Genomic DNA, 15391 nt, shown 5'->3' with positions numbered 1-15391 from the left:
CATCTTATAAGAAACATTAATTAAGAAGTTTTCTCAAAGGCAAATATATTCAGCTCCTTAGGAATTTTTACCCTCAAGTGCTGGTATAAGCTACCACCTTACTCTGAAGAAGACTGCCTGCCCTTCAATGTTCTTCTAGACACAGCGCAGTATTTTACGGCCTCAATCTGCACGTGCACCAAAATGCAACAAAAATAAAGAGCAACTCTGATTTAAAAAGTACCTCAAGGCAATACAAAAAAAGTGATTTTTAATTTTTGATACATATTAAAACATTTCAGTCAGTTCTTTCTGACAGCATAACACGACAAATACACAAGACCTCAAACATGCTTTAAAATGACATTCAGCAAAATACTGAAAATTTAATAAATAGCAATAATCACACACAAATACATATTTCATACTCAATCATTAAGCTATTAAAACAGACAGCTAAAGAATAAATAAACAAGAATAGACAATAAAAAAATATGCGGGGTTTGCAATTCATTCTACTTAAAAAAGGGGGGAGGATCTGAATGATTTCGTAATTTGCTTTCTGACATGTAGCATGATCCTCCCCTGCAGTGAATAAAATATATCGAAAACCACTCTTACAATAATGCAGTCTTTAAATACAACAAATAAATATGAAACCAGCAAAGCAATTTCAAGTTGTAATAAAAACGCCCCCCCCAAAGCTATGGAAATATATAGTCATTGTGGTAGCAAATGACAGTATTGAAAGTGATAGTGCTTGTGCACTGAACTCATCTGTGACCTTGACATGACGTTAGTGCAAATCCCTAGGGTCCAATACAAGCATCACCCTGTACCAGGGAAGGACATTACCAGTTGGAACTTATCTTGTACAATTTTTGTACATTTTTTATAAAGTTCAAGATTTAATGCATAGTAGAATATCTTCATCTGCTTAATTCTGTCCCGAAATAGGGATGAAAAAAGAAATGACTTGGGATTTTACCATTTGGTCTGTACCATATTAGAGTATTAAAGTCAACATTAGAAAATCTATAAAAGAGTTTCACTTTTGCCATTAATTTTTCTAACTCTAAATTTCACATCACAGAATGTTAAATGTAAGAGAAAAATTTGTAGACAAAGGTTTTCCCTTTGAGAAAGCTCATAATATGATGAAATCCAATAATATTTAGACAGATGTTACCTAAATAAAAACTCAGGTGAATATAAGGGACTTTTTTTTTTGTACATTAACCACCTTGAAATGTGATATATTAAGTTACAAGATGTAATGGCAAAAAGCATAAAGGGTTCAATGAGAAGAAGGTATTATTTTGTACAAACAAATGTTTTAACATAGGATAGATAAACTGACAGTTGAATGAGTCAGCAGCCATACTTCTACTGTGAACTACAGTACCAGGATAAAAACAATTAAAACGAATGGAAGAACATTACTGAACAATATGAATACATAATGCAATTTTAGCTGCTAAAATAGTAAACTCTAAAGTTCATAGAGTTACAGGTTGTTTAATTTAACCATGCAGGCTAATATATAATAATAAGAAATCACCCTGCATCTTTTTTGCTTTTAAATTAAAACTAGTTTAATTGTGAAGTTTACAAAACAACGAACGGATGCTGCTCCGACTCGTACATGGCCTCGCTCGCTGTGATCCGTACCTAACAAAGTAACAAAGCCTCATCATCACTTGTTTCATTTTTCAGTGTTGCTTCCAAGCAAGTGTCTGGGATCTGGGCAGTGTGGACGACGCCACAGCGCGCGCAGGGGCCGTCTCGATTACTTGGCCTCGCTCCAGGGTTCGCTGCGCTGTATGGTTGTCTAAACCCTTGTCCTTGCTCCGAGGCAAGATCGAGAAGAGGTCTGGAGCAGTCATTCACATCCAAGTCTGAAGCTCCATCAGAAACCGGAATTAGCATTTCAACATCATCATCTTCTTCTCTTCCGTTTGCCCCATTATCAAGCTGTCTCAAAGGACTCTGGTTCTGATTTACGGAGCTTGATCGCCCTAATGTAAAACGTACCCAACGCAGTCCCTGAGTCATACGACTTAGTGCACTTGTGAGCTGGTGCCTCGCCGGACTCACACCTGGGGGTTCTACACTTGTCACATCCCTTCCACTATCTGTGTGACCACCTCGGGTACTCTGAGTTGAGGAACTTCCACTTGCTCCCACTGTTGCTTCTACTGCTGTCGTGGGAGGGACTTTTTGGGGCAAAGGAGCTGCAACCCCCCCAGATGCTCCTGCCGTATCTCTTCTCTCATTTTCTGTGTCTGTGTCGTCGGACTCCACAGAAAACAAACTTCTGTGAGCATGACTTCTTTCAGGTTCTCTGCTGGTACTCTGACTAGGGACAACCTCATCTCCATCTGCTGAGACCAAAGCCAATGACCCTGAATGACGTGATCTTGCAAAATTAAAAATACGATTCCAAATATTGCTGGATCTGCCTGCCATTGGAAGCCTGATCGAAGTGAATCCAAGCTGAGATCGTACTGCCAGCCTCAGGTTTTCCAAAACGGAAGCCTACAGAAAATAAGAGGAGATCTTAAGATCGCTAACAATGAAGTATTAACACAGAAAACATGCTTCTAACAAGAACGTGTTGTGGGTAAAGACATTATTACTCATCGTTAGAGTCTATGAAGGATGAATTCAATTCTCTCATCTGTAAAGGTTCACCTACCACAGAATCTAATCTATAACTCGTACCATTGCTCACTTAAGATTTTCCTGACACTGCATTTTATACATACAACTTTAGAGTGATGTTTCATATCAATTACAACAACTATTTTATTTCAAAACTGGATGCTGTAATCCAATTCTAAAAGTGTGCCAAAGGGACAAAATTATTTGACACTGCCTTAGCTAGGAATGTAAACTAGGCTCTTTATCTGGTTTATGCCTTTCTTGTTTTTAAACACAGAACAAGTCAGACTTGATTGACAAGGTTGAAACTTTCCCAAACATGGTAAAGTTATATATATATTTCACAGCTGGTTCTCAAGGATTTGTTGAATGAATGGGTAGTGAAGATTGATTTATACTGTCATAAATAAGAGAATTAATTAATTTATAATACAGCACAGGAAACAAAGTTTAAGATTAATTTTTTTATAGCACTACAACACAATGGTATTTGAGACATTTGGACTCTTCTCAATCTTTAAAGATTAGGTTTCATTTTCTACAGCATAGCGTTAAGCATAAATTTTCACACCCTTATTCTTTGAAAATTTACTCATTTTCCTAGATGAATACATTAATGGGTTATTTTAAAAACATACAACATTTATATAAAACAGTCTTTAAGCTCCATCTAGTGGTTATAAAAAGGAGTATTCAAACTTGGAACAAACACAGCTTTCATCTGTGGCATTTGGTATTTAAAATACAGTATTTCCAGGAAAAAATGGTGAGCTGACATATTCCCTTTCCAATGATGCTATAAGTTCACCATGCCAAAACGAATGGCTCTCCCTTTCCCTTCACAGAAGAAAAGAGTTTCCCTTGTTAGCATGTGTTCTCCACCTCTCTTCAAGATGGGTATTAAACTTACTTGTAAGTCCCACATAGGCCTTTTGAACATAATCTCAGGAATAAAATTCACAGAAAGCAAAGGAACTACGATCATAGGAATATTTAATAATCTGGCACGGACTGTCGATAAGAAATCTGAAGATCAGCATACACAGATTTGCTATACAAATGAGTCAGATTTTTCACCAATTAAGAAGTATCTAATTTTATATTAAAAAACAAACAAACAAAAGAACCGGTTCACATCCCTAAGGAATTTCTCCATAGATGTGGTCCTCACCATTTAGCATTTGAGTTCTAAGGCTTTCATGTGAGTACTATGTTATACCCAGCAGTGAACAGAAGGCTCTTCAGATAAGCTTCCCTTTTATTCAGCTATCACCCATCGAGATCAACAACGCTCACTTTCACATTAGAGTCCGTCATAGTGAAGTTCTCTACTTAGAGTTAAAAGTCTGTTTAATTAAAATTAATTTAACATTAGATTCCTAATGTTTTAGGGATAATTTTACATACTTCTTCAGTTTATGAAGAAGAAAGCATTCTTCAGAAAGCATTTCTATTTTTGAATGGGATGGGAATTTAGAATATTCTTTTTCTTTTTAAAGAAAATAATAATTGATAATGACAAACTGATAATGTGTTACCAAAAGTTTGAAATTTGAAAGTTTAATCTCATAAATGGAATAAAATCTAGCTTACTATTCATAAACATTTTATTTTAAAAGTTTGTTAAGTATAATTCCCTCATAAGGCTAAACTATAAACCTAAAGAATGGCGTAGTATGTAGTAAAGAATTAAATGTTATTCAGAGTGAGGTCTGACCTTTGCCATCTGCTTCTGGGATGTGATCTCTGAGCCCTTACAGCATCATCTCTGACAGGAGTGTCCTAGCCTGGGGCCTGGGGCCCGGGGCCAGCCAGATACAGATAACGCTGTGTCTAAGGTGGAGGCTCTAAGCCACACGAGCAGTGTGATGTAGGGTGGGCACTGGACTCGGCAGGATCAGTCAGTGTGCAGGGGGTAGAGACTGAGATCAGCCACATGCGCAGTTAATCATGCCTGCATGGTGGAGCCACAGTAAAAACTCTGGAGGCTGTGTCTCGGGCGAGCTCCCTAGTTGGCAATATTCTGTGCACACTGTCATACACCAGTGTTGAGAGTGTAACACTGTCTCGACTTTGTGGGGAGAGGACAGCTGGAAGATCTGGGTTTGGCACCCTCCTGAACCCTGTTCCAGGGGTCTTATTCTTTGGCTGAATTAATTGAGGTCTTTTCCCTGTAATTAACCATACCCCTGAGTGTAAGAGCTTTCAGTGAGTTCTGAGTCCATCTAGTGAACAGTCAAAACTGAAAATCATTTTGGGAACCTCAGAACTTATAATTTCTGTAAAGATGAGACCTGTTTGGTGTGGACTGTGCTTTTTTTAACTCCACCATTAGCTGAACTCTTGGAGGAGCTTCGGGCCATAGGGGTGGTAGGTGGCAGATGGCAGATGTTAGACCAGGTGGGTGGAGCTGACCATTGTTGGAGCTCCCACCTAAAAAGAAACTGGCCACCTGGCAGGGCTGAGAATGTGTAGCTTTCTCTTATTTTGCACACAAAATTCTGACCAGTGGAACTTCTGAATTATTTACTTAGCAAGGTACATCTAGAGAAATGTTCTTAAAACTATAAATTCTCACCAATATTTCTTAAAAGACTCAAATAAAGGTGACGGACTGTAGTCAGAAATCATATCTACCAGAAAGAAAACGGTCTTCCATTTTGCACAGAATTAAATCACTGGGAAAAGAATGTTTATCAATTTTTATAAATATTTCTGAATGAATTTACATTTTAAATGTATACACCCTTATGTCTTTATGAACCCTGGTATACTTTAGGCATTGAGAAAGAAGTTTTTAAAAAAATGCTAATAGAACTTTATTTAACTTTAATTTTTTATATTTTTATTAAATTTATTTAGTTCTGAGAGAGACAGAGTGAGAGTGAGCAAGGGGCAGAAAGAGAGGAAGAGAGGCGGAGAGAGAGATAATCGCATGCAGGCTCCTCACTGTCACTGCAGAGCCTGAAGAGGGGCTCAAGCTGACCGGATCTGGGGCTCAAACTCACGAACCATGAGTTCATGACCTGATGCTTCACTAACTGAGCCACCAAGGAGCCCCAAAATAGTGTTAATAGAACTTTAAAGAATTTGGAAACATTAATAAAATAATCAGTTACTATTTAAAGAAAATGATATGAATTCTTAAACAGTGTAAAATCCGGCTGTCAAGTTTTCCCTCAAGTCAGGTAGAAATGTTAACTTCATTGCAATTACTTTTATTGTTAACTAGTTAATCTAATTACTGATATATTACTAGTTACTGTTAAAAAAAAAAAACGGTATGAATTCTTAAAGACCGTAAAATCTGGCTGTGAACAAAAGTTTTCCCTCTAGTCAGGTAGAAATGTTAACTTCATTGCAATTTACTTTTACTTATTAACTCATTAATCTAGCAGATTACTAATGTATTAATTTTAACGTTCATTCTTAAATCTTCTAGATGTTTAGTTCAAACAGAAAATAACTTACTAAACTTTACTTCTGAATTTTAATGCACCAAATTATCATAAATAGTAAAATGCTTAAGAATCACATAACAAAATCAGAAGAATGAAAACATTTGGTATTTTGTAGCATTTGTTAAAATACAATGAAACATAATTTCAAATCCTCCATATATTTAATAATCCTTGACTACAAGAATTATGACAAAGGTCCTTTATCAATTCATTTTAGGAAACAGAAATCATAAATTGCAACATACCTGATTAGGTGAACAAACAGGAAAATCTTCAACTGGTGGAATTAAACCCTGAGCAATCAACTGTCCATAAGAGGGAGGGGCTTCTCTTCTTAGCAGTTCTGCTTCCACTCTTGACAGCTGTGTTTCAAACGACCTGTTAGAGAAAACAGGGGAACAGAAAAGGTTAAAAAGGCAAGCTAAAATAATTTTTTAAATCAACAATGAAAAAAATCTGAACCTTAATATATTTGACCATTTTTAAAGCTTAGCCAACTAACATTTATTGGATATCTATAGCATTCTGACACTGAGAATACAAAGGCAAAAAGCCATGGGGCTTTCACTAGGAGCCTGGATCACTAAGTTGTAGTGAATTAGAAATTCCCATAAAAGGTAAATGTATTAGATCTTTAAAGCCCTAAGAACATAAGAGGTTTGAGACTTTAGGTGAAAGTAATCATCAAGTTCAACACATTTAGTTTTTAGATGAGGAAAAGAGTGAATGAGTCACCAGTACACTTTCTGGAATAGCTTGTTCTTATAAGACCTCTGACTCTTCACTGAGCTCTTATGCTGCAATGTAGTCAAAAGTTTTGTGGCCAAAGAGGCAGCATGATTACTTTGATACTGTGCATCTGCGTGTATCTATTAGCTTACCTGTTGGGTATATGAAGTCTTTTGTTGAATCTATAATTTGTAATTCTCCTAGGACTGAGGGTCACTTCTCTACAACAGTGTCCTAAGGGACCTCTCTCTGCCATTAGCTTCTCCCAAGTCCAATCTATCCTGCACCACGTGGAAGAAAACCTCCTTGAAGGTCACCTTTTAATACTTAACATTTCTGACTTAACTGAGAACTCTTGACACACGGCTGTCATGGACCTGAGACACTAGCCCCATGTTCCAAGTTTTAACTTTTAGCCCTTGATATGTATCTTAGGCTCCAGATGAAATGAAGTATGTGATACTTCTCCAAGCAATGCTAGGCATTCCTACTTTTATGCATTTTCCTAGGCTATTTTTTTCAACCACAGTATCTTTTCCCTGTCTACATTCTACTTGTAGATTTCAAATGGCACTTGCTCAAAAAAGCCTTTCCATTCCCCCCCATCAGATTAGGTTAACTTTTGACTTTTCCTCTATACTTTGTTTTACAGCTTTTCTACCATTTATATTTTTGTCATCTTATTCCACTCACCAATGCCTTCCTCCTAACTGTACGGTGCCTGTGAAATTATGCCTTATTCATTTTTCTACTCATCCGTATTGTGCTTTGAACCAAGTAGGTTCTCAAATATTTAGAATTGAATTCTTACTTATAAAAATACAGGTTAAAACACTACAACTGAATATTGCAGCTTGCAAAATTCCTACAAAATAATCTGAAAACAAAAACTAGTAAATACCAGTTCTTAAGTATTCATTAGTTTTTAAAATATATTTTTAAATGTTTGTTTATTTTTGAAGGAGAGAGGAACAGAGTGTGAGTGGGGGAGGGGCAGAGAGAGAGGGAGACACAGAATCCAAAGCAGGCTCCAGGTTCTGAGCTGTCAGCAGAGAGTCTGATGTGGGGCTCTAACTCACAAACTGCGGGATCATGACCTGAGCCAAAGTCGGATGCTTAACTGACCGAGCCACCCAGGTGCCCCATCTAAGTATTAGTTTTTATGTGTTTATTTAGCCTCTTGAGTCTTAGCCTTTTCACACTGATTTTATAAATCATAAAAGATATTTATCTATTTCCCAAAATAGTATGAGACCAAAGTATACTGCTGATCACACTAAAGAACGGTTGCAAATACTGGGGCCATGTTTACTGCAGAAGCCATAACCACTACAATTTTGTCTTGATACTGACCTTCGTTCAAACATTCTCAGAGAATAAAGCTTACAGGTACATCCCAATGCAATGACCAGTAACAAGCCACAGATAAGGCTGCCTATGACGGCTGCAGTTATGACTCTGGTAGGCACAATTACGGGGCAATTCTCCTCATCGCTGCCGTCGCCGCAGTCATCCTGGGAATCACACACCCAGCTTTCAAACACACAACGATTGTTTTTACAATGAAAATTTCCTGGCTGGCAAAAAAAGCAGTTTTTTTCATCTGAGCCATTTGGGCAATGATTCTGGTAGTTGCAGCGATCAGAACGAGGATAACAGACACCATTTCGGGAACAGGGAAATTCTTCCTTTTGGCACATGGTGCAATTTATTTCATCCCTTCCATTTGGGCAATGCCAATACCCATCACAACGCTGCTGTTCTGTGTAACACCCCCAGTTACCCCCACAGGGTATTTCCCATGGCAAACAGAAGCCATCTACTTGGTAAGTTGCATTAAATCCCCTTGCGGCGTTCACTTTATCAGCACAAAAATGTACCCTGATCTGTCCAGAAGAAGAAACAACTGTAAGAGGTGCATGAGAATCAAAAGCAGTTAACACACGCAAAAGTTTGTGTGGATTCTCCTCTAATCCATCGTATATTTTGACGTAATCGCCATAACCAGTACCATCAAGTTTAAAGTCAGTGAAGCGTAAAATGACTTTACGATGATCACCAGTGTCTATTAACCAGGTGCAATTGCTTCCAGGAGGATAAAAGTCTGGATAGTTGGGAGAATTGAAAGTACCGTAAAAATATTTTAGCCACTGTCCACAAGTTGGCACATCACAGTCTATCTCATCTCCTAGGTCAAGGCAGTCAATGTTGCCATCACATTTTAAAGACTCAGGGAGGCAAGTGTAAACCTTGGTAAACCGAGACAGACACTGGAACTGGTTGTAGGCACAGGGCTGAAAAGAAGCAGCCGTTGGGGGACCAGCTTCTTTGGCACAGATCTCTTCATCGGAACTATCTCCACATTCGTCCATGTTATTGCATTTCCAGGCTTCTGGTATACACTTCCCGTTGCCACAGCGGAACTGATCGCAAGCACAGTTTGGTTCTTCAGATTTCCCTGGGAGGATGTGGGGAGGACGGAGATGGAAGAAGGGAGAAAAAAACATACTCTTTTAAAAGATATATAACAGTAAGTGACACTTTTATAATAAATATTAACTAAGCCCAAGTGATAGGGTTTAAAAAAATCTTATTTTACAAAATAGATCAGTTCTAGTGGCAAACTAATATTGGCTCACTAATTACTCAACAGTTCAATTCATTAAACACTTATTGTTTGTTCCATGAAGACCTTAGTATTTTGATCTAAAGCGAAGAGAACACAAACTGAGGGGTTCCTGGAGGGGAGGTGGGTGGGGAATGGGCTAGGTGGGGGATGGGCATTAAGGAGGGCACTTGTGATAAGCACTGGGTGTTATATGTAAGTGATGAATCACTGAATTCTACACCTGAAACTAAAATTATACTGGGTGTTAACCAACTGGAATTTAAATAAAATCTTGGGGGAACAAAGAACAATTCTGCTTTTGTAGAGAACTCTCTTACTGCAGAACATTTAGTGATATGATACAAGACACTTGAGCCAATAGACTGCACTGCCTAAAATTTGAAAAGAATTCATTGCATAAACAGCATTACAATATTTTCAAATGAAGAAAAATTTACCCACAATAATCACCTTTCAAATCAATTTATTTCCTATTTTTCATATCCTTTTCTAGTTCTTGTTTATATCTATATCTATATACATACACACAATATTTTGCTATATATGTCCTACAGTATATTTTGTAATCCTATTCTTTAGAACCAAATTTCTGCTAAGATTATTGTAAGATTAACTTTATACACGGTTCATGATTCATGTGACCATAACACAACACTGCCACTTTATATTTCTATTGTTTTACACAACTGCACGAATTTGAGTTATGTTATAAATTCATTCATCAAATTAGCAGGGGCAAGGAGAGAGGAAAAAACCTGAAATACCTACAGAATTCCAATTATTGTAGTGTACAATGCTAAATATACACCAATAGTGAGGCATGGAAAGAAAATCAAACATTAGCTCCTGACAGTTCCCCAAACTGACAGTGTCTGGGATAATACATCTCCATTAACTTCTTATTTATTGGTAAGCAGGTGACAGAAAATGTGCTTCGAAAGCTAAATAAGTATTACAAAGACTGTGTTTTTAAGAAAAAAAAAAGCTAAAGGACAAGTGCAAATTTTAGAAGATACAAAATGATTTTCAGCAAAAAAGTAGATATAACTTAAAGAAGTGAAAGAAGATTTGATACTACAAACTAGGAAGGTGGGACAGAGCGGTCTTTTTTGCGAAGCTGTGAAGACCATGGTAATTCAGACACACAAAAACATATTCTGAAGTAACTTTCAGGATGTCAGTAAACACTTGAGGGAAAAAAAAAGACTTACTTAAATTTTTTTAGTGTTTATTTTTGAGAGAAAGAAAGAGAGAGAGAGAGAGAGAGAGCGCGCTGGCGAGGGGCAGAGAGAGAGGGAGACACAGAATCTGAAGCAGGCTCCAGGCTCTGTGCTGACAGCACAGAATTCAATGCGGGGCTCTGACTGATGAACTGTGAGATCATGACCTGAGCTGTAGTCAGATGCTTAACCAACTGAGCCACCCAGACACCCCAAAAAGACTTAATTTTAAAATTAAGTATTTAATTAAAGTAATTAATTAAAGTAATTGATGTATTTAAAATTTGAAAACAAAATTGACCTTAGTTTATAAAAATAATCGGTTCATTAGAATATAAAAAACACCTGTATGAGGCCGTGCTGTGCTTTAGGGCACCTGAACCTTCTTCAATCTCAAACCCCCCCCCCCTTTTTTTTAATGTTTATTTTTGAGAGAGAGAGAGAGAGAGAGAGAGAGAGACAGATACAGAGTGTGAGCAGGGGAGGGGCAGAGAGAGAGGGAGACACAGAATCTGAAGGAGGCTCCAGGCCTGAGCTGTCAGTATAGAGCCCAACATGGGGCTCAAACTCATAAACCGCAAGATCATGACTTGAGCCGAAGTTGGATGCTTAACCGACTGAGGTACCCAGGCGCCCCTTCAATCTCAAGCTTCTTAAGGTCTAGTCACAATTAGACAGATGTTGTTTAGAAGACTAGCCCCAAAGTGACTTGGTACTTAACACTACAGAATTCTGTTCATTATCTTTCTTCTTTTTTTTTTTTTTAAAACACACCTGAAAAATATGCCAGTCTGAAACCCTTTCTAGAAATACTGTCATCGGAATGGAACCTGATCCAGATGTGGTCTTGTGAAGAAATATATGGTGGTGGAACTGTCGAACCACAGGCTCTGTAACTTTCGATATTCTTGTATGTTTCTATCGTCAACCAGTCCAAACTGCATCTTCTGGACCCTTGAATATCAAAATCCTGAAAGCTACAAGTAAAAAGTCAGAAAAGGTTATTAATAAGGGTAATTTGGGGGAAAATTTTCACTTAATAACTCTTAATAACTGAGGACTTTATTATAAGCCTTCATTCAATATTCATTGATTCTCCTGGGTTTTCCAGGCATACAGCCATATCATCAGCAAATAATAATACTGTTTCTATGTTCCTAATGTTTGTATCTCTTTCTCAGATTCCTGAACAATATTTCTTCATAAAAAATACCAGATTCCAAAATAATGCTAAAAAAACGTAGGTAATAGTTGGCACCTTGTTCCTTTTTCTTCTTTGTGTGTGTTTAGGAAGGACCACTTCTAATTCAGAATATCCTAAATTATTCTGTATTTGAACCAGAAACACCACACCTAATCTGATAAGCTAAAGTGAAAAAGAGAAAGTCAGCCTCCTCTTAGACTGGTTCGTCTGCTTGCTTAGTGAGAAGCTTATAGCTTACACTTTCAGGAGATCAAATAACATAAATCTGAGCAAAGTAAAAAAGTTAAAAGTGAACAAACAAAAAATCTTTATCAGTGAAAAACCCCTAAGTTTGGAAAGACTTCTTTTTTAACATAAGTTACATTATAGTCAAACACTGTCTTGTAGTTCACAAAATATGGGCATGCATTAAAAGGTATCAAAAGGTACACACAAAATTAGCTTACTGCTATGAAAAAAGAGAAACTAAAATATTATTTTCCAATAACATGTCTCCACCAAAAAGGGAGTATCTGACTTTACCTCCTTGCCTCTGCCTTAATCCAAGTGATAAAGAAGTTAATTATCCAAGGATTATTACATGAGGATATTTCCTCTTTAAGTATTCTGAGTAACTACAACAAAGGCTGACAGATAATTTGATTGTTTCTAATTTCTCATTATTATGAACAATGCTTTAAAGAACCCTTATACATGTATCTCTACACGAGCAAATATTTCTCTAGGGCAAATTTTTCTAGAGGTAGAATTGCTAGGTCAAAACACAAAATTCCACTTTAAATTTGATAGACACTGACAGGAATATTTATACCAACTCACTCCCACTGAATGTATGTGAAAGTACCTGATATTAATGATAAAATATTTATCACTGTTCCATTTTATATTTCCTTATGTACCGAGATGGAAACACTTTTTCCAGTTTACTATTTCTTTTCCTATGAATTGCCTTGCTATATCATCCTTTACCCATCAGAAGTTTTTATTCATTTAAAAATTCTTTACGTTGAACAAACACGTCCCTATTTGGGGGCATGTCTGTAACACAAGACGTATGTACTGATATCCACACGTGCATTCTCTCAATAAATAGCTGGTGAGGTAACTCCTGTTAACTTCAGTCATTAGTTGGCATAAACTGACATCTCTCATTGTGGTTTTATGTGCACTTCTCTGAAGACTAATGATGTTGAACATCTTTTCATGTGCTTATTGGCCGTTCTTAACATCTTCTGTGAAGTGTCTGTTCAAGTCTTTTGCCATTTAAAAAAATTGGGTTGTCTTCTTGAGTTACAAAAATTAATTTTATATTCTGGATTCAAGTTCTTTGTTAGATATGTGTATTGATAATTTTCTTCTAGTCTATATAAATTGCCTTTTCGTTGTATCTTTTAATGATCAGAGGGTGTTTTTTTTTAAATTTTTAAAGTTGTTTTGAGTTAGAGAGAGAGAGAGAGAGAGAGAGAGAGAGCATGAGCAGGGAGAGGGGCAGAGGGAGAGAAAGAGGGGAGAGAGAAAGAGAGAGACACTGTTAAGCAAGGCTCCATGCTCAGTGCGGAGCCCCACAGGGGGCTCAATCCCATGATTCTGGGATCTTGACCTGAGCCAAAATCAAAAGTTGGACTCTCAACCAACTGAGCTACCGAAGCTCCCTGAGCAGAGATTTTTAATTTTAGTTTTGATGAAGCCTAATTTATTTTTCCTTTTATGTTCAGTGCTTTTAGTGTCCTCTCTAAAATATCTTTGCCTACCCCAAGATATTCAACAATGTTTTCTCCTAATGTTTTATATGAGTTTTAGTTTTTACATTCACATCTAGGATTTATCTTGAATTAATTTTTGTGTGTTCTCAGAGGCAGGTCAAGATTCTTATACTTATTTTCTTCTATCATGCATGGAACATCCTGGTCTGGTCATCCTGCACTTGTGGAGGGAGGCTTGGCTCAGCTTTGCCCTTACTTAGTCTTAGGTGAACTCTTTGTTTTAGGACATTGTCTTTACCTATAACATGACATTTCTGTGGTTTCAATGAAATCCCAAGGTATTTAACAAGCTCGTCAAACTCAGCAAGTTTCAGACTCCAAACTCTGTCTCAGCTACACCACACAGGCACTGAAATCCTTGTGTAGCTTTCTACAAGGCTCCTGGGAGTCTCTTAAGCATGCACAGTTCAGAAAACAGCAAGGAATTTGAGAAGAATTTATATGTAGATGTAAGGACTTCCTACATTGGAGCTCTCTCCTTTTTGGATTTGCCTTTTCAATTTCCAGCTACTCTGACTGACAGCCTCAACTCCACCCTGTGATACAACCACAAGCTGACAAGACTGTGGCAGTCTGCTTGAGTTCTAGTTACTACATTCTGCACGGATTAGGGAACAGACAGGAAGCAAACATATCTCACCAGTGTGGATCCCCTCCAGTTTCCTCCAGCTTCTGATTACTCTCCAGTGCCTTTGAGTAGTTTTTAAAAAACTTTTATCCAAAGTTGATAACTGTTTATGGAAGGGCTAGTCAGATTCAAGCTAAGGAATCCCTTAGTATGTTTTTATCCATTAAAATGTTTAAGATTGAGGAAAGCAGGATCCTCGTCCAGAACAAAATAAGTATCTATTCATGCATACGCTTTTGGATTGGTTTTGCTAATATTTCATTTAGAATTTAAAAGATACATTTAAAAGCAAAATTAGTTTTTCGGTTTTCTTTTTTTTAATGCTTCACAGTAGTTTATATAACAAAGACTGTTCACATACCTGGCCCATGTGCCTATTTCAAGTATAGATCTAGAGTTGAAAATTTTAATTTCTTCGTTTTTTGGTTTAATCAGCTTTTTCTAAACTGGTATTGAGTCACTTTGATCATTTAAATTTTTGTAGAAATTACCATTTTATCTTGACAGTAAAATTTATTGGTACAAAGCTGTAAATCGTATTTTCTTACATTAAACAAATTTCATGTCTGTGGTCTTTATATTTGCTTAGGTTTTCTGTGGAGATCGCACAGTACTGGAAAAAAAAGGAGAGACTCATCTCTTCCTTCCCATTTTTTGTATTACTAATTCTATTTATCGTCTTGTTGCATTTTCTGAGGGTTCTGGTACAAGCAGTGAAAACATGCGTCATCATCCTGGCCCTTGGTACTAAAATTAACTTCAATATTAAGTTTGATTTAAAATTTTTTTAACAGATACCTTTCATCAGGTTAAGGATTTCCTTATCTATTCATTTAGTAACACCTGCCTGTAAAATTACTCAGGTTTAGAATCTTATTCTGAACGTTGATCCAATTTCTTTAGCGAATATTGATTTAATTAGCTTTCTAATTCTTGTTGAACCAATTTTGGTAATATACATTTTCCACAAAATGGTCCGATTCATCTAATTGTATAATAATGTTACCACAAACCACTTGTAATATTCCCGTATGACTTTTAAAATCTCAAAAAATTAAAAAAAAAAAAAAAAAAAAAAGAAGGGGCGCCTGGGTGGCTCAGTCGGTTAAGCGTC

At 36.9% G+C, this 15391-nt stretch overlaps 1 protein-coding gene across 2 annotated transcripts in view; it reads right to left on the bottom strand.

Annotated features, from left to right (window-relative positions):
- Positions 1-233: 233 nt before the first annotated feature.
- The window catches only part of LRP12 (LDL receptor related protein 12), a 75511-nt gene continuing 60353 nt past the window's right edge, over positions 234-15391 (bottom strand). For both annotated transcript variants that reach the window (XM_030304087.1, XM_030304088.1), the window contains 4 exons: positions 11457-11659; positions 8187-9291; positions 6350-6482; positions 234-2517 (listed from right to left, as the gene is read on the bottom strand). In XM_030304087.1, the coding sequence (XP_030159947.1) occupies positions 1651-2517; positions 6350-6482; positions 8187-9291; positions 11457-11659 (2308 nt within the window). In that variant the 3' untranslated portion in view covers positions 234-1650. The remainder of the gene's footprint in view (positions 2518-6349; positions 6483-8186; positions 9292-11456; positions 11660-15391) is intronic.

Source organism: Lynx canadensis, chromosome F2 (genome assembly GCF_007474595.2).
Source record: "Lynx canadensis isolate LIC74 chromosome F2, mLynCan4.pri.v2, whole genome shotgun sequence".
Classification (NCBI taxonomy): domain Eukaryota; kingdom Metazoa; phylum Chordata; class Mammalia; order Carnivora; family Felidae; genus Lynx; species Lynx canadensis.
Note: the sequence above shows the minus strand (reverse complement) of the source record. Positions and strands in the feature narration are given on the sequence as shown.